General features: G+C 32.1%; 2 protein-coding genes across 5 annotated transcripts in view; both read left to right on the forward strand.

Annotated features, from left to right (window-relative positions):
* Positions 1-12060, forward strand: part of LOC106785281 (sodium-coupled monocarboxylate transporter 2) — a 30214-nt gene extending 18154 nt beyond the window's left edge. Inside the window, exons 2-6 of one of the 2 annotated variants that reach the window (XM_014745597.1) lie at positions 6256-6968; positions 7057-7231; positions 7337-7491; positions 7609-7749; positions 10903-12052. In XM_014745597.1, the coding sequence (XP_014601083.1) occupies positions 6613-6968; positions 7057-7231; positions 7337-7491; positions 7609-7749; positions 10903-12052 (1977 nt within the window). In that variant the 5' untranslated portion in view covers positions 6256-6612. Of the gene's footprint in view, positions 1-6255; positions 6969-7056; positions 7232-7336; positions 7492-7608; positions 7750-10902 lie in introns of those variants that run through there. The other variant, XM_014745604.1, reaches the window with a different exon arrangement.
* A 2640-nt stretch (positions 12061-14700) lies between these two features.
* Positions 14701-20010, forward strand: part of LOC106785297 (putative aminopeptidase W07G4.4) — a 19580-nt gene continuing 14270 nt past the window's right edge. The window contains exons 1-2 of one of the 3 annotated variants that reach the window (XM_014745627.1): positions 14701-15093; positions 15290-15472. In XM_014745627.1, coding sequence (XP_014601113.1) covers positions 15456-15472 — 17 coding nt within the window. In that variant the 5' untranslated portion in view covers positions 14701-15093; positions 15290-15455. The remainder of the gene's footprint in view (positions 15094-15289; positions 15473-20010) is intronic. The other 2 variants (XM_014745617.1, XM_014745635.1) reach the window with 2 other exon arrangements.

The raw sequence follows: 20010 nt of genomic DNA on the forward strand, positions 1-20010 counted from the left end.
GTTTTTTTTTTAATTCTTGTCAACAACATCTTCTTCTTTTCGATGTTATTTATTGCTTATGTGTATGAAATAAAAAAATAAATAAATAATAAAAACAAAAGAAATAAAAAAAAAGTATAAAGGAAAGAAAATTAAAGGAAAACGGAAACATGGGAGAATTAGGTGATTTCCAATTACCGTCATTAAGGAAAAACAAAGTAGAAGAAAAAGAGAAAAAAAAAAAAAAAAGAAAAAGAAAAGGAAGGAAAATAAATAAATGTCTGACAAATATGTATTACTTCCGCTAATTTATTGCTTTTTTTTTTTTTAATAATCATTACGATAACATTTGAAAACCTTCGTGCAAGATCATTAAACATATTTAGAAGATAACAACACATTTCTCATATTTTTCTAACAGTTACATTGTTGTTCTAATTTTAAACTTTACGGAATATTAATGTTCTGGGAAGAAATAAAATAACGAAGAGTAGAAAAACGCGATATTCTTTTTCTTTTACAAATTACAACGGGAAATGAATACCGATTATGTTCTATCTCGATGATAATTATTTTATATATTTCACATTAATTAATTATTTTTATTTATTTATTTATATATATTATGTATATACTTTGATACATAAATTAATAATTCGTTAAAACATATCGAAAACAAAAATTTTAATGGGGGGGGGGAAACAACAAGACATAATCGTATAATTCATATATTTAAACTATTAATGATATATTTAACTATTTTATTCGCAAATAATATAACAGATATTACCTCTTCTATTATTTCAAATAGAAATATTTATATATATATATATATATATATATATTTATTTATAATAATATAAAAAAGTGTTTAAATAATACTACCATGATATAATAATAATATGTATTATATATATATAATATAATATACATACAATAAAAATATCGTTTACATTTTTCGTTTAGATCAAACGAGGTTGAAAATAATTTTGAACTTTTGTCAAAAATGGTTTTCACGAAACATTTAATCAAGTTTAACACGCTCGACTAAACTTTACGTATCTTCATTCTTTTTTCGATATACTCATGCCTCCATACTTTCTGCATGCTTTGTTTGTTTACTATGCTTTACTTTCTTTCTCTCTATCTTTCTCTCTCTCTCTCACACACTCTTTCTTTCTGTCTGTCTGCCTGTCTTGCTTTATTATTGTAGAATAAAAAGTGCAATCATGTTGAAAGAAAATCGGTTCCATAATAAAAGAATCGTCGAGAGTAAGATAACGATGACATATGGAATAAATGAGAAAGAAAGAAAGAAATAAATAAATAAAGAAAGAAAGAAATAGATAGATAGATAGGAAAGGGTGAAAAACGTAAAGAAATGAAACCGAACAAGGAAGAAAGAAAGAAAGGAAGAAAGAAAAAAAAAACAAAAAGGAGGGTAAAAGGGTGGATGGGTGTAAGAAGGGGGATGTGGGGTTGGAGGGAAAAATAGGAAAATAAAAAAAAAGGTGCAAGTGAGGAACAATGAGTTTTCGTTCTTGTTAATGGCACAAAGGGAAAAGTACCTCTCTCTCTCTCTCTCTCTCTCTCTTTCTCTTTCTCATTGGACGCAAAGATACCGCTCGTATACACCGTATTGTAAAAATGTGCACTTTCCTACCCACCCCCTCTAAACGAAAAAAGGGTGGTGTGTATCGAAAGAAGACGGTTGGGCTGATGTGACCGAAGTGAAAGAAGGAGGAACAAAGGATAAGGGAAAATTGGATTCGTTAAGGGCAAAAGAAAAAAAGAAAAGAGCAAGCAAAATAAAGTGAGAAATGGAACGTAGCCAAGACGACACGTAGGAGAGAAAAAGAGAAAGACTGAGAGAGAGAGAGAGTGAGAGAGGGGAATTGGAGTAAGGGGGAAAAGGTTCATGAATTTGTGGCACCGTTTTGTCGCACTGTTCTCGCATTTTTAGAAGTCCTTCCTTCTACAAGGACGAGTAGTACATACCATCTACGAATGTGCACGCACTCATACCATACAAATATGTGTATCATCGTGTATATGTGTGTGTGTGTGTGTGTGTGTATATGCGTTATAACAGGGTCAGGCTTAGGGCACGTTCCATTCGTCTCGTGTATTTGTAAATTTGCAAATTTTTGTTTGGGAAATTTTCGAAAATTTCAATATACTTTTATTCGGAAAACAACAAATTTAGGGTGTGGCAGGGCGGGTGGGGAAAAAGGGGAAAAAGTTACGGCAAGATTCGTTAATTTGATTTACGCGTGTTGACAAAAACCAATGAACAAATACACACACGGAGACACGCAGACACGCGCCCGTACACATTCTCGATTAATAAATAAATAAATACGAGAAAAATTGAAATAATTCGTACGGAAAATTGATGCTCTCGAAGCGTTTGTTTTATTTTTTTTTTTTTTTTTGGTCGATTTAATAAGAGAGATAGAGAGAGATGAGAAGAATGATACACCGGCGTGGGCCACAACGTGAGCTCTCATTAATATTCATTGTAAATAAGTTAATCGTAACTTTCAAGAGATAAAGAGATAAAGAGAGGAAAAGAGAGAGAGAGAGAGAGAGAGAGAACGAAAGAAGTATGTTCGAGAAAGAAAAATTTAAATGACTTATGTATACGTAGTATGCTGTAATAATACACGCGTTTGTTAGAATAAACGATCCACGCAAAATGTGTGTGTTGGGATTTCATTTAATATATTTTTTTTCTTTTTTGTATGTTTTTTTTTGTTTTTTTTTTCCTTAAACTATACCCAATAATCAAAGTATATTACGCGCCAAATTTCTCTCGAGATAAAATTAGATTTACCTTTTAAACGGGGAGAAAGCACCCACAGTATATTCTTCTTTTCTGCGTTATATTACGTTAGAAGGGGGAAAAATAAGAAGAGGAAAAGAAAGGGGGGCGAAAAAAGAAGGAAAAAATAATCCTTTTTTTTTCCTTTAAATAACATGAGAACCCCCAAGCTCAATACTGTTTCGTACCTTTCGCACAACACGTGAAGTTAAACAAAAAGAAAATAAAAAAATAAAAAGCAAAAAACAAGAAAAAGAAAGGAAGAAAGGAAGAGAAATAAAAAAATAAAAAAAAAAAGGAAGTACAGTGATGATAGTAAAGCCTCTCTACTACCATCGTACATGGGTACACCGTTGATAAAAAGAAAGTTCATGAATAGTAAGCACCCACTGCACATCTCCTCCTCGACGAACATTCTCCCTGGATCGTTCGTCCCTCCTACCCTCCCTTTCTCCCTTCCACCCTTCCTATCACCCTCTCGCATACTTCTGCACTTTGCAAAAACACCCGAAAGAGAGATAACGCTACTTTTTTGAATCGGCTTCTATTATTAAATGTAGGTCGTGTTGCGTCATCGCGCGATGTCCGTTGCCGGAAAAGTGGATGAAAAAGAAAAAAAGAAAGAAGAAGAAAAAAAAAATAAAGAGAAAAGAAAGAAAAGTATACAAAAAAAAAAAATATAAATAAAACTTAGAAGAGAACGGAAAATGCATCGTTCTGCATTTTCTCTCTCTCTCTCTCTCTCTCTCTCTCTCTCTCTCTCTCTCTCTTAGTTTCTCTATTTTGTTTCTTTATTTAAAAACGTGCGTTTTTAAATTCACCGCAGTGATTTTCAACGTGATACCAAAACGTGCAAGACCAAAATAATCCGTATACGTAATCCGTTCAGATATGAAGGAAAAGGGTCGACCAATTTTTTCTTCTTCCTTCATTTCTTTCTTCCCTTTTTTTATTGTCGACAAATCATTTGCTTCGATTTCCTTCGATTACTTTACAATTCTCTCTCTTTTTTTTTCCCCCCCTTTTATCTTTTTCTTAATCTCTATTTTATTTTTTATTTCTTTTTCCCGAGTAAAAAATTTTCATTATCGAAAGGAAAATACTTGGGAAAATAAACGAGGAGGAAAATAGAACCTCTTTGGAAAAATAATATCGTTCGTAATGTGAATACTAACGCCAATTAGAAATTAATCCTGCCCACCCCGCCACCTTTCCCCCCTTCCACCACCCGTTCCCCATACTTATCTAACATTCTTTTTACAATATCTACGTTCTAATTTGTTTCGATTCAAAGTCGGTAAACGCTTTTCTTTTTTCGGTTTTCTTCGCCGCGAAACACTCTGGCTAACAATTATTTACTTTGTTTTATTTTTTTTTTTTGGATTATTTTTTTTGTTTTTTTTTTTTTTTAATGTATAAACGAAAGCACCGTTTTAATTGGGCCGAGAAAGAAAAAGAAAAATTCAACTAACGATCCTGCGAGAGAATATGAAAAGAACGGATAATAGAAATGAAACGAACCATCATCGTGGTCTTTCAATAGAAATTTCGTCACATTGTCGGATAAAAATTATTTCTATCTTATTTTATAAAAGAAAAAGAGAGAGAGAGAGAGAAATGTCACAAAAATTACTTACGTGTCATGCAAACGCGCGAAGTATAATGATCTTAATGTTAATTAAATCGATTGGAATATTTCTTATCGTGTTTTTATCGAAAGATAGGAACATTTCTATGATACGTAAACGTGTACGACATATTGTAATTGAATTTGTCCCGACTTACGTATATAATGGGTCAACCATCCTTAAATTTAGCACAATTCGTGCCGAATTACTTTGATATCAGACGTGTGTTATTATCGCATGGGATTCAAAAATTTTGTATTACTTTCAATCGAAACACGTGAAATAATATATCATTCAATTTGAATTGTAAAGTAATTAAAATCGAATCGAGTGTTGAATCGAATCGTTTATAAGAAAATAAACTTTCTCGTCTTACGTTTAATGGAAAATTTTGAGGAATTTCTTATACCGACAAACGTCATAAAAGATTATACACGCTGAATTGAGAAATCGACGAACAAAAAAAAATAAAAAAAATAAAAAAGACCAAAAATGTCATTACTATTATTATCATCATCGTTCACGGAACGACGAAATTTTCGTATACAATAACGAAACTGACTGATTAACTATGCGTCATCCTTCGTTTAAAAAAAAATAAAGAAAGAAAGAAAGAAAAAAAGAAAAAACAAACCAAAATGATCATCAAAAAGATAGCGGCGGGTTATCATAAATATTAAATTCGCATACAACGAAAAGCAGAAGTCTAAACGATAGGAACCAGAGTTGACAAACACGCACACACACACACACACACACGAACACACACATAGCAGCAACACGCTCGCACAGTCGCGTGACAATGATTTTGATTTCGCTTTTTTCCATCTCTTTTTATTTTCTTTTCTCTTCTCTTCTCTTTTTTTCTTTTAATCATTATCTCGTCAAACAGAGCTCGAGTCACATGAGTTTAACGTTGGTTGAATCACATGACGAATCCATTTAATAATAATTATGTAGATAGTTGTTTGCACGCGCTGACAACTTGCCGAGATCGTGAACGGGTCAATCGTTACGATTCATTTTCTCTTTCTCTCTTTCTCTATCTCACATGGGTATGAACAAGCTTCTGCGATTAATATATACATACATATATACATATATATTGACATCAGGTCTGATAAACGATGTAGAAGCAGATAAGAAAATGATAGAAAGAGAAAGAGAGAGAAAGAACGAAGAATAGAGGATGTGAAGGAGGAAGAAGAGAAGGAAGAGGAGGTGGAGGTGTGGAGGAATGTGGCTAGAGAGCATTAAGTGGATACAATTTTTTTCCAGATGCTAACCGCACGCTCCCACCCCCTTTTCACAACCAATCGTTATTATCCTCATTCCTCCTTCTTTGGCACACCACGCATGCTTCTATTCCCTCTCTCCTATTTCTCATTTCTTTTTGTTTTCTTTCTTTTTTTTTTGTTCCTTTTATTTTTCATTATTTTCTTGTCTCCCCTTCCCCTTCCACCGTGTTAATCATCCTCTATCGCTTCGCACTTCGTCTAGGTCGTTAGCATAATAACGTCAAGTGCTTTACCTCAGTAGAATAGTAGGTAGGCAGTAGTCAGTACGTATCGTAGTTCTGGTCGTATCGCATCGATCAAATCGAGTCAGTCACGTTCGTCATTTCGGCAAATTGCATAAACCACACAATACTCGATACACTTCTATACACAACACTATATGTGTGTGTGTGTGTACATTAGCATACACGTATAATAAATATTATACTTATAGATATTCATTACAACACATTAGCATATTTTTGATAAATATAAGTGATATCAAGTAGAAAGCTGACAGGAATTTAGTGTACGGTTTCTTTTGTAGAAACAAGAAGTTGAAGAAGAAGAAGAAGAAGAAGAAGAAGAAAAAGAAGAAGAAGAAGAAGAAGGAGAATAGGTAAAGAGAAAAAAAAAGACAAAGTAACGTGACTTCTTTCGTCTACGGGCAATCTGACGAGTGGTCTTCAGAGAGACACAGACTTACTAAGCGGCTCTTCTGAACTACTACTACTACTACTACTACTATTACTACTATTACTTTCACACTCGAGACTCGATCTTGAAAACTTCAAGTACCATTCTCAATACGGATAGTTCAAATCTATCTGGCCTGCTACCTGCTGGGTGGGTGCTGGTATTACTGAATCAAAAGGATCAACGCCGCTTATAACGACATTTCAAGATGACTATAGAAGCTTCCTCAATGATAGTAGACTATCTGGTCTTTATTGCATTCATCGTGATATCCTTTGTCCTACCATTGTGGGGAAAATTTCGACGAAAAACCAAAGAAACCAAGGCTGATTATGTCTTCGCAACCGGACACGTCTCCATGGGGGCTATGATGTTATCCATTGCTAGAGGAACTTTAGGTGTCAGAAGTTTCTTAGGTTATCCTTCTGAATTATATTACAAAGGCAATGCTATGTGGGAAACTTTGTATGGTATGCTTTTAGCATATCCAATCGTTTGTTATATTTTCGTACCGGTTTACTATGATCTTGGTATTACATCGGTTTATCAATACTTGGACATGAGGTAAATCTATCATTATTTGAACAATTATTAATATTATAAATAAAGATTCATTATTATTAACCTATGTGTGTTATTTGAAATGTTTTAGGTTCAAATCTAAACTGGTCAGATACATTGCAAGTTTTTCTTACGTTATAAGAAGCTTGTTAAATTTATCTGTGACAGTTTTCACTCCCTGTGTTGCATTAAAAGCGGTCATTGGTTTACCATATTGGGCAAGCATAATCGGTATCGTCACGATATCGGTTATTTTCACGTTAATGGTAAGTTTTTTTTTTTTTGAATAATCCTCATGATTCTTCTAATTTTCTTCTAATTTTTCTTAAACTTATTGTTAACGATTTGTTTTTCTTTTTCTTTTTATGTAGGGAGGTTTAAAGGCTGCCATTTTGTCGGACGTTATTCAAGGATTAATGATGATCGGTATATCGATCGTTTTAATCGTTCAAGGTACCATTGATGTTGGCGGTGTTAAACAGGTGGTCAACGTTACCGTAGAACGTGGTCGTTGGGAATTTTACAAGTAAGTGTATATCCTAACATTAATTTACTTATCGATCATTTATTTTCAAAATCTTGTTTACCTTATACCATATATATTTTTTCTTCTTCTTATTAATATTTTTATTGTTTCTATTAGTTTCGACATGGACCCAACGATACGCGTGACAACTGTATCAGCAGTGCTTGGTCAGCTGTTTATGAGCCTATCAATTCTCGGATGTCAACAGAATTTTGTTCAGAGATACTGCAGTATGAAAAGCAAGAATGAAGTTGTAAAGTAAGAATTTTTTTTATTCCTACTATTGTACAAAATATTACGATTTCGTCGTGAAATTTTTTGGAAGATAAATCCAATGATGGAAAATAAAAAAGAATACCCAAAGTAATCGACAAATCAAAAATATAATTATATTACATTATGCAACAATAATGATCGTAATTAATACACGGATACGTATCGATAAATTTCAAATCAATATTAACTTATTTAAAATTGCAATTATAGAAACGATCCTATAGCAAAATGTGTAAAAGTATTAATTATTATAATAAATAAGCGTGTTATATGATTAATGATTGTTTATGACAATCTTACGCTTCCGTATAAGTAATATCCGGTAAGGTAAATCACGAGTTAAACGGGGATTTTACGATTGACAAAATAAAAAGAAAAGAAAAAAAATAACCAATAATTTAATAATAATTTCGTTTATATACGAGCGTATACATTCTCGATACACGTTATTATCGTGTTATTCCATATAGAAAATTACGACGATGATAACAACAAACGACAGACAAATTATCACTCGACTGTGGCCTTGTTTATCGTTGATCATTGTTAAAAAAAGTGACTTTTTTTTTTATAACAATGTTGCATTTTTTAATGTATACCGTATCATATATTAGTGTTATGCGTACAATACATGTCACATCACGATAACGCGATTCCCCACAATTATTATTCTTATTATATTGAATATTTAAATGGTACGCACTCTTGAAAGATAAAAACTTTTTAACACAGTATTCTCAAATATTCGTTTTGAAATCTCTCAGTCGACACAAATGAATGCTTACGAAGACTTCCTACTGTTTGCTCGACAAGAACATCTGGAAGGGAAGTAATTAGATCCGATGTGGACGTGTTCACATGCTCGTTAATTACGCTCGCGAACATTCGAATCACGTGACAACGAGGAAGAGTTTCGTTAAAACAAAATCCCCTTGTACCGTTTTACCTACCTATCTACCTACTTCATAATTATTCTTTTTTTTTTTTTTTTTTTCTTTTTTTTCAACAATCTATCCTATAGTTTTTAACGAAACGTTTAATCCTATTTACTAAATTCCATCTGTAAAAATTATGCTAGTCTCGTGTATGATCTGAAATAATATCAGAACGACGAAGGCCATTTACCAATAAAAACACGTTGAAGAAGAAAATAATAAGTTATTTTCAATATTATTGGCTTATTATTACTATCGTTCGCGGAAAATTTAACGACGGAAAAAATACTTTTTATTACACGCTTTTTTTCTTTTTTTTACGAGAATCTTATTCCACGTATATATACTTCGTATCCGTTAAAACAAAACAATAAAATTGTTTGGAAGTGCAATGGAAAATAGAAAAAAAAAAAAAAGAGAAAATAAAAAGGGCAATAAATAAATGCAATTATTTAATAAATATATTATTTTGATTACGATTACTTTGAGTAATGAGACGATTCGAAAAAAAAAAAAAAATAAAGAGGAATAAGTAATTTAAACGAGAGACACGTTGTTGTTCTCGTTCACGGGCCGGCGTCGAAATAATTCGCAAGTTATCTTTCGTTATTTCGAAACACATCCGAGGCTTCTTCTTCTTCTTCTTCTTCTTCTTCTCTCGTAGCTTCTCGTCCCTTGAGAATGGAGAAATAATTTCATTCCCGGCGGACGGCAAAAGTTTCCTAACTCGTCCTCGATTTTACTTCGTCGTGTACAACGCGGCAACACCAAAAGATAACAACGACAACACTACTACGACGACTATGATAACCCTAGTAGAAATAATATAAATGAAGGAAAAGTCAAATGAAAGAGAAAGTGTGTGTGTGTGTGTGTGTGTGTATACGTCCACAGGATAGTTTCAAAGAAAAGTAACAGTAACTTGGGATTCAATTTTTGAATAATAAATGTTTAACCACCGACAGGCTAGCACAATGTTTGTCCCTATTCAATATTTATATGACTGGAAAATGTAACAATTTTTGCGGGAAAATAAAACAGAAAAACCCGCTAACGAATGTAATTACACCGTAACCTGAGAGTTTTCAAAATAATATCAAATTATTTTCGAAATCTAGACGAAAATCGTAACGATGCGTCGTGCGTTGGTATTGATTTAAAATAAACAAAACAAAAAAAAAAGAATTTTTATTTGCCAACGCACATCGATCTGTTTTCGACCGCGTGATTTTATTATAAAAAAAAAAAAAGCACAAAGTATTACGTGTTTGTATTGTAGTTTGAAAAAGAAATGATTTTCATTCGAAACACGATTGATGATCAATCAATCCTTATCGATTCGATAAAAATTAATAAAAGGTAATTTTTTCAAATTCTTTGACTACTACAATGATACATTAGATAACAAAAGATAATTATAAATATAATCTACTTAAAGTATAAAATACGTTGTGTGTTAAATAATTCACTCGGCGTGCAATACAATGTTTATAATCGTGTCTGATTTAAAATATGTTAATAATAATTATAATACACATGGGAAGATGGGGAAGGGGGGGGGAGGGAAGATAGAGAAAATAGATGTGTAATCAAACAACCAGATTTATCATTAAAATAAAAAGAAGAAGATGAAGAAGGAAGTTGGTAAAGTTTATCGTTTGTAACAGTTAGATCGTATTTTTCGATTCGAGGAAAATCGTTTTCCCTTACGACATAATCAATGAAGCCTTTCGTCGAGGTAAATGGCATGAAGCCAAAACTTTTAGTATGAGAGATACTCGACGTCCAATAAGGTCAATAATATCAATTCAACATCCGGCCGACATACGTTTCTTACCCATAATAAAACCGAACTAACACTGCGGTATAAATCTTCGACTGGGAATTATTTGTTTGGAAAGAATAAATACGCGAAACTTGGCTCCCCAATCAAACCCTGCCGAGAAGTAAGATAATCCGAAGGAAGTAAAGTCGAACATAATCCCGAACCTAATTCTCTTTACTGACTCGAGTTTAGTTCGCTGCTTTTATCTTTTACTTCTTCTTCTTCTTCTCTTACTTCTTCTTCTTCTTCTTTTTCTTCTTCTTCTTCTTCTTTTACCTCGACTCTCTTGTGTAATTCTTATCGTCCTAAAAGTTGACCCGAATTTTTGTATATTCCAATACTGAAACTAACCCGTTGTTTTATTTCTCATTTCAGAACTATGATGGCAAACGTACCGACCATTGCCATACTATTCTCCTTATCCTGGGTAGTGGGAATGGTTATCTTCGCCAACTACGCCGATTGCGATCCACTGAGCATGGGTTACATCTCGAAATTCGACGAGATAGTACCGTTCTTCGTTCAAGACAAATTCCTCAGCATGCCAGGTCTATTGGGTCTTGTAATGGCGACTTTGTTCAACAGTGCGCTAACATTAGCCGTATCCAACCTAAATTCTCTAGCAACGGTGACGTTCGAGGACTTTCTAAGTCAAATTCCATCATTGAGTAATCTCAAGGATACCATGCAATTACGAACGATCAAGATATTATCCGTGTTCTACGGTTTAATAATAATCGGTTTAAGTTTCGTCGTTGCCACGTTGTCCGGTGTGATAGAATCATCAATGTTAATGACCTCAGCAACTTCCGGACCACTTTTAGGTGTATTCATATTGGCAATGCTCGTGCCGTGTGCCAATTGGAAGGGTGCATCCGCGGGAATGATTTTCAGTCATTTCATGACACTGTGGTTGACATTCGGACATTTAACTGTTGAAACTAAAGACGATGTGTTACCGTTGTCAACTGATGGCTGCCAAAACGACACTTTTTCATCTTGGATCACGAAACCGAGCAACATGTTAAATCCCGTATGGAACGTCTCGACCATTGTCAACAATTGGGATGATAAAACATCGACTCTGCTAAATCCAGAGCCCCCTGAGAATACACTAACATTTATCTACGCTATTACTTACATGTATTACGCCTTGATAGGCAGTTTATCGACGATTCTAGTTGGAATAATAGTCAGTTTACTAACGACTAATACCAAGGAGGATGCTTACGAGTTACACTTGTTACATCCGCTAGCCTACAAATTGTCCACACTATTCCCAGGCAAAAAAAGACTTTACGCAAGTAGCACGCGTCTCGACAATGGTAACAATCCAATAAACGCAACTACATCCTCCTCCGTAACCTCGATTTCTACTGGAAATGAGAAGACCAATACGAATCAAGGTACTCTACAAAATAACGGTAAAAATCATTTCGATAATGGTTACATTCAAAAATTAAACGCATTGAAGGGTGTCACGTTGGAAGTTACCAATGAAATCTCCAAAGGTACGAGATTATGAAAAATGTTCAGTTGAAAAAAAAAAAAAACGACTAGTCTATTAAAATATTGTATTAACGATTAAAACAAAAACAAAAAGTGTCATGATATTATTATTGTGCTTCGTACGAGGATACTGCCAGGCTGTGATGTAATCAAGTTGAGTATTTGAACGATACAACAACAACAAAAAAACAACAAAAAAGAATACTTCGATCGAATTATTTCCAAACTCGGTGAGATGATTATTTGTTAATAGAGATCCAATATACATATAAATATATATATACAATATATACATACGTGCCATAAAATAGTTTTAAAACTACGTTAGAACAGGGCCGTTCAAAAAAAAAGAAAAGTTCCACAATATCCATCGATTTTAGGAACGTATTTTTTTTTTATTCTGCCATTTAATTTGTTCGCATTATTTAATGGACGTTGAATTTGTCATGAAAAAAATGTCACCGCTTATTCTTAAACACCGATACCGAACGTATTCCGAGAGTCTCGATCTAATAATAATATAATAATAATAATAATAATATTAATGCATCAGAAGCGTTCTAGCTTCGGTATCAGACTGACGATCCGGCCAATGTGACTGGTGATATTCACACATTTGTCTTATTTTCATTGACTTTTTTTCTTCTTCTTCTTCTTCTTATCTTTTACTCTCGCTCTTTATTTTTTTCCTTTTATTTTTTTCTTTTTTTTGTCACGAATAAATACGCGAATTCCCCCTACCCGTTCCCCAAGAAAAAAAACGTTCGGAAAGGATTTAAGATGATCACGATTTGCATCTAGACGAGAAATACTCATCTAATTGATCTAACGAATATTTCGCGTTTAGAGATATTTTTTCTTTTTCTTTTTTTTTTTTTCTTCTTCTTTCTGTTATTTTCCTATATCATTCATACTTGATCACCGCGTTTAATGTGTTTCTATATTTTTTCTTTTCATTTATGTTTTCTAAATGAAAGAAAAAATTAGTATATTGTATCAGATCAAGCTTGAATAATACGTATTAGATTAAGTTAATATTGCGTACGCATGTTCGATGATGCACAAATATATTATTTTATGCATTTTTTTTTNTTAGTAAGAAATAAAAAATAATAGAAATAATATAATAGATATACTTATATCTTGAAGTAAAAACTTTTTTAATTTTATATATATACATATATAATTATAATAAATACATAGATAAAATATAATTATATATATGTATATATATATATACATAAAAATATATTTTAGCATGAGTTACGATCGAAGAATGAATGAGATACGAATTCCACAATGCCATAAATGTTTCTATGACTTGTACGATGCCAATGTGCATATTTAATACTTAAAATATTATATATTATTTTATTAATTAAACGAATATACGTAAACAATTATATAGCATAGATGAATTTGTTAATAACGATTGAGAGTGAATTTTTTAGATGAATATGTATAAACGTAGAGTACTTGTCGAATAAGTGATTATTTCTTCCCATATATATATAAATCTTGAGAATAAATTGTAAAGAAAAAAAAATTATCAAAAGTTTCAATTCTATCCAATAATAAATTCGATGTATAATCCTTTTTAAGCTTATTTTACGTATAATCCATAATAATTAATATAATTAATTATTCCGCTAACAAAATTAACCCCCCTATAGCAAAAAGTTATTCTCTTACGTATCATATTTACCGGTATGGTGGTTATTTTTTTTAAAAGAAACCGTTTATTTCCTTCGAATACCATCGAACAAATATGCTGTTCGTTGATAACTTTGTGTTTAACTCGACTCGGTCGATAAGGTAACTCGCGATCGTGTAAATCTGCTCAATGGATAATAACGAATTAGAAAAATAAACCCAATTTATTATTATTATTTTCATAAATATGTCGTACACATAATCAAACGGGATATTTACCTTCGTTCAAAAAAAAAGAACTTTTCTCGTTTCACGGCAATATAAAAGTGCGCAATCTCCCAACCCGTAAAATTTTGAGCAACACGTTGGTAGCACTGTTATACTATGGTTATATATGTACTATGACGTGGTTGATTATCGATTGGGTCGACAAAGGCAGATTAAAACCTTCTGTTTTTGACTCTAAAACCGAGTACCGAAACAAAGCCCTTCGTTCCCTCCCTGCCCCCGGCCCCAATCCCAGAGGTATCGCTATTTTCCCTTCATTTTCTCATTTTCTCATTTTGCCAATAGCAAATAAATCGATCGAAAAGTAAAAAAAATAAATGATCCCCAAAAGAAATAGAATAATAACGTTTGGAACACACATGATCGATTATAAAATAATATATAACAGAAGAATTAAAAATAATTTAATGTAAATTTTGATTAAAAAACTGACAATAAGAATAATTTCAGATCATATAAAGTAATTATCTCAAATATGCGAGAAATATTTTATCCTAATTCGACGTTCAAATTAAAATATATATAAAAATAACATAAGAGAGGATATTTATACGCGTCAGGCGGTAAAGTTGAAAGCTTTATCTTGGAGAAATGGAAGGAAACTATGAGGAACGCGTGGAATCTGTAAAGCCGACGAAGGAAGACGAAGAATACGACGGACAAAGTCCCATCATTGCCATCTCCGTTGGTGTTGTAGTAGTATTAGTAGTAGTAGTAGTAGTACCACTGGCAATGGCAGTAGCAGCAGCGGTGGTAGTAGCGTCAGGAGGAGTTTAGTGTTGCTGCATGTAATTCGTGAAATGCATCGTCAATAAGTTCCACTTTTTTTCTAGTTGCGTTGAAAGTTAACCTTTGCTGTGTTGTACTGTGCTGTGCAACGTTAACGCGTTCATCGTTTTCGGTTTATATTTTTTTTTTCTTTTTTTTCCCCCTTTATTCCCCTCTTATTGTTTAAAACCAACAACACTAATCGTTGTTATTTCTTTCCTCTACAACGTCAAAATAAGTTATTCGCGTGGCTTATCACCTGATAATAAAATCCCACCAATCCAACCAACAGGGGACCCCCCTCTTCTATATCAGAATTGGAAACAATACAAAATAACTGCGTTACTGGTCGCTACGATTCATTTATAAATTTACGATTCGTCGTGAAGTATCATCTGTCTGCTAATCTGTATCTCTCTCTCTCTTTTATCGATTCCCTCCCAACTCCCCTCCCCTCCCCTCTCCTCCACGGCTTCTACGTATAAATTCGTTTCTCATTTGTTGATATTTTATGCCTTTTTTTTCTCATCTGCCTCTTATTCAGACAGGTGTCACAATTGGACGAGAATAATAACTAACCGTGATAATTAAGTTCATAATAAATTTTTAAAATATTACCCCCGTACGTACCATACCAGCAGTTGATTTGAAATCAACGCGTTGCAACGAATTCTTTTATTTCGTGGTGTAAAACTAGTTTCTATCTCATCATGGCAGTTGAATCAAGGTGAGTTTTCTTTTACGTATATTCTTTTTTAGTATCTCTAACTTCTTGTGTGGATCGTATTAAAGATGTTTCGTAGATATATTAAAAATGACGAGATTGCAACGTTTTCTCTGTGAATTCTCACTCTGCATTCAATAATATCGTAATTATCACTCATTTTTACTTGTTTTTTCTTCGTAATTAATATTGAAATCACTAAAAATGTTAATCGCTTATACGTTTTTCGGATATGTAATCTACAAGTTTACAATTTCACGAATTTTTCTAATCATTTTGTCATTATTATTTGTTCACTTAACTCGGCCTGAAAACAGGTTTTCCACGTTAAGTACATGTAAATTTGTTCTAACTAATAAAAAGGTTGTAACTTTTAAACGGCCTCGTAAAAAAATTTCTAATTTTTATAGAAATTTCATAAGACTTGTCGGAATAATCAATAATTTTTTCAAATTATTCTGATCATTTTTAATATACCTATGAAACATTCTTAAACGAGTCTCAATCGACACTTCTCTCATACTACTACTACTATTACCACTACTACTACACTACTACTACTACTGTTACTTTTACGTACATGCGCAAAAGAGAGAACGGCTGTGCATACTCTGGAAGATGCGCGCCGGTTCGATGCTCTCCCTTCGGTCTCGTCCTGTTTGCCTTTTTTTCTTTTTCTCTTTCAAGTTTTTATTTTTCAGAGACGTTTCTACGTCCCTTACTGTCAATCCAACTGCCAAGAATCCCTTTTGCTCACAAACTAACCTTTTCTACATCTGTCACTATACCAACAAATCACAAATAATAACCTGTGCAATTTTCTTATTCGGTTGTTTATTTTCTTATTTAATTTCACCATATATTAGATGTTTTATTTTTTCTTTTTTTTTAATTAAACGAAAAGAATCATTTCGATATATATTCGAATTATGAAAGAAATTATTTTTTTGATTTATCTCTTTAGTAATAATCGTGTATGAAAATTTTGCAGCAACGCACGTACGTTTTATTTCTACGTGTTATCGTGTGATACTGTGAAATATCTTCAAATGACAGAAACATAACCCAAGATAAGTAATAACGGTATCGCGTTGCTGTGAAACGCTCGTTTAACACTCCTAGAATTATGTTCATTCGTTTCATTACTCATTCTCGAGATGATTTACTTCGGTGTCTTTACACGTATTCGCAAGGATTTGGGTTCTTTCTTCTTCTTCGCACTCTTAAAAATACTACTTTACTCTAATCATTCATTCTCCTATATATATTATCTTTTTGTTAATTAAATTCTTGAAAATTTCTCGCAATTTAATTCGATGTTTTTTTTTTTTTAAATGATCAAAATATTCAACGAATTATCGATTACTCGAAACGATCTTTAATTTTTTTTTAATTTTGTAAAATACTTCGCATCGTAAATGTTAGACTCAGTTTTAATATAAATTCGAGAAAGATATATGTATATATTATTGTAATATAATTCAGAAATTAGTATTCTCGTAGGAAAATTGTTGTCTTTAAATAATTCATTCCACCGTTTCCAATTATTCATCGTCACGATGAATTATAATTTAAGGCGTTATTAATTATGGACGGTATAATTTAGCAATAATCTTATTTTTTCCACTGGACACTTTTATTTTTAGATTTTTCTTTCACCTCTCTCTCTTTCTCTCTCTTTTTTTCTCTTTCTCTCCATCGTGAAAAATAAAGCATTGCAGATGAATGCATAATTAAAGTCTATGTTAGAATATATGATCACCGAAATGTATATAGTACATATTACATTATTCACACGATATATACTGGTATGATACCGAATATACAGAAAAATTGATATTTTCATGTTACATTGAACAGAAATATTTGAAACCTCTTATATCTTTCTCGTATTCCAAACATACTCTCTTCTTTATCTCTATCTTCATTGTTCTATAAATCTGTGTTGCATAAATTTAAATTGAACAGAAGAAAATAAATAAAACGAAGTATTATTATCATCAGTTAGATTAATTAAATCGACTACAAAATTATTTTGTAATCTTTTTATAATCAATAATTAAATTCTTTTCTTCTACGAATATACGAAGAGGAAAAAAATGTAACAAACAATTTCAAACCATTTGTGGAGGAAAAAAAGGTAGTACGAACATAATTTCATTTTACTTTTGCATTTAAAATATAATGCAATTTTATATTCGTAATAAATATACATCTGTAATGTAATGGTTAACAAAGAAAACCGTGACTAGGAAAAAAAAAAGAAAAAAAAAATGCATAATTAAATCCATATCATTCGAAACGAGATGAAGTTATATCTTTTTTCGAATTACGATTCCCTTCCTTTTTTTCTTTTTTTTTTTTTTCATTTACATCGGTGAAAATTCGTTTTTCGTTTGACGATGGTAACTAGCGTTATAACGAGAGAGAGAGAGAGAGTGAGAGAGAGAGAGTATCCGCAGACTTAAAATAATATTTTGTATGCTGTCCGCTTTAAACCTTATCAGCTAGAAAAGTTGGCATCGTTAAAGCGAGATAGACACATTGTAGTCATGTTCCACTTTACAAACTCAATACCTGACTCTCTCTTTCTCTCTCTCTTAGACACACACACACACACACACACACATACGTTTATCTACTACAGGGAAATATCCAAGAAGATATACTTCGAGTGCTTTTATGTTTGAAATTTATCTTCAACACGTTTTAAATACATAAAATTGTAATATAATATTTTAATCTTTAATATCGTGTAAGGATTAGAGAGATAGCATTAGATAAGGTATATGTGCTTTACTATCCAACTTTTATAAAATTAAACTAGTCTTCTTCTTATCGATTGAAAATTTACATTGGTTAGTAATACGTATAAGACCATGCTTAAATGCAACCCACCAACGTTTCTGTGCATATTGTTAATATAAATGCAAATGCATTGTACATTGAGCATCTTCGAGCATATAGCCCCCGGGGAAACATAGTTAATAATTAACTTTCATCATCGATTAGTCTCCCACCCCCTCCCAATCTTCCTACCAGTAACTTCCTACTAAATACAACTACGAATCCTGAATTTCACCTATAACTCTCCTAATTCTATTCTATTAAAACAAAAAAACACACACACAAATAAAAAACACCCTTTTTATCCCCCTTCCGTTTCTCGAACTCTCGTTAAACATTTTAACAAACCCCATTATACCAATCTCGATGCACAGGTATTATCGATTCTACGAAGGTCGATGACCATGTTGCTTTTTATATTTTTTTTTCTCTCCTCAAACAGAAAGAAACAAGTCACGCGCGGTTCACTATAATATACGAGTTTATGTTTATGAGAATAAAAATAGAGTGAAAGGTAGAGGAAGAGGAGAAGAAAAAAGAAAAGAAAAAAGTTATTTTAAGTGACTATTAAGAAGTACTTTTCACTTTCAATGCCATAGTTAAGAAGAGAAACATGCAATATTAGATGTTTAGATGAGATATCGATCGTTCCTAATACTCTTTCGTGTCGCATAAAATATGTTTTACGAGGCGTATAAAATTGATATAACAGTTCGATAGTGAACAGTAATTAACGTGTGTATACGTAATATACCAAAGCTTTTCGATTTCTATCAACGACATATGGTTATACCTTCGTCATACGTTTTTTTTTATTATTCTTTTTTTTTTTTATTTATTTTCTTCTTCTTTTTGTTCGTTTTTTTCTTTTCGTTCCGAATTTATGTTACATCGTAGAATGATTTATAATATAAGTTATGTTACGTTTTCAGGTTTTGTTACTTCTTCTTCTTCTTCTTCTTCTTCTTCTTCTTCTTCTTCTTCTTCTTCTTCTTCTTCTTCTTCTTCTCATTTAATATTCTTATCGGGTTTTGCCGTGTATAGTATATTTCGTTTCCAATTTCTTTTTTTTTTTTTTCGTATTTTTGTATCCTTATTTTCTTGATTTACTTTACGAATATAAAGAGTTTGGAAAATAAAATAATCCAGGAGAAGAAGATTGCGAGAAAGGATTGTTGCGAATGACTCGATTGAAATAAAGAATACGCAGTTTTTTCTTTCTTTTTTTTTTCTTTAAGAAAAACATTTTAAATTGGCTGAGAAAATCGTACGAAGAAATGCAAGTAACGTAAAAGAAAAGGGGAGATAAATTTAAATAATAACTGTGTGTACGATAAGATAAAATAAATTGCAGTAGTAAATCCATAGGAAAATGACTTCGTGTTCGCATATAATTTTTATGTTCTCTCTTCTATCTCTTTCTAGGTCCCGAAGACCTGTATTTTCAATAGATTTTTGTTAAAAGTAACCATGCTCACTTAGTTGCCAACTCAATATATATTTCGTTTCTCATTAGAATAATTAAATAATAAATTAAAAAAAGAAGAAATATCTTCAGTTTTGTTCGATCGAACAAATGTTGAACGAAACGTTTACGATTGATTTACAAAGGGGTCAAATTATTTATCAAATATATATGAGTTTCAAAGGGAAAATTGAAGACAGTTAATAAATTTTGATGAACAAATTTATTT

This window comes from Polistes canadensis, unplaced genomic scaffold, assembly GCF_001313835.1.
Source record: "Polistes canadensis isolate GaletaPanama2010 unplaced genomic scaffold, ASM131383v1 scaffold_2, whole genome shotgun sequence".
Taxonomy (NCBI): Eukaryota; Metazoa; Arthropoda; class Insecta; order Hymenoptera; family Vespidae; genus Polistes; species Polistes canadensis.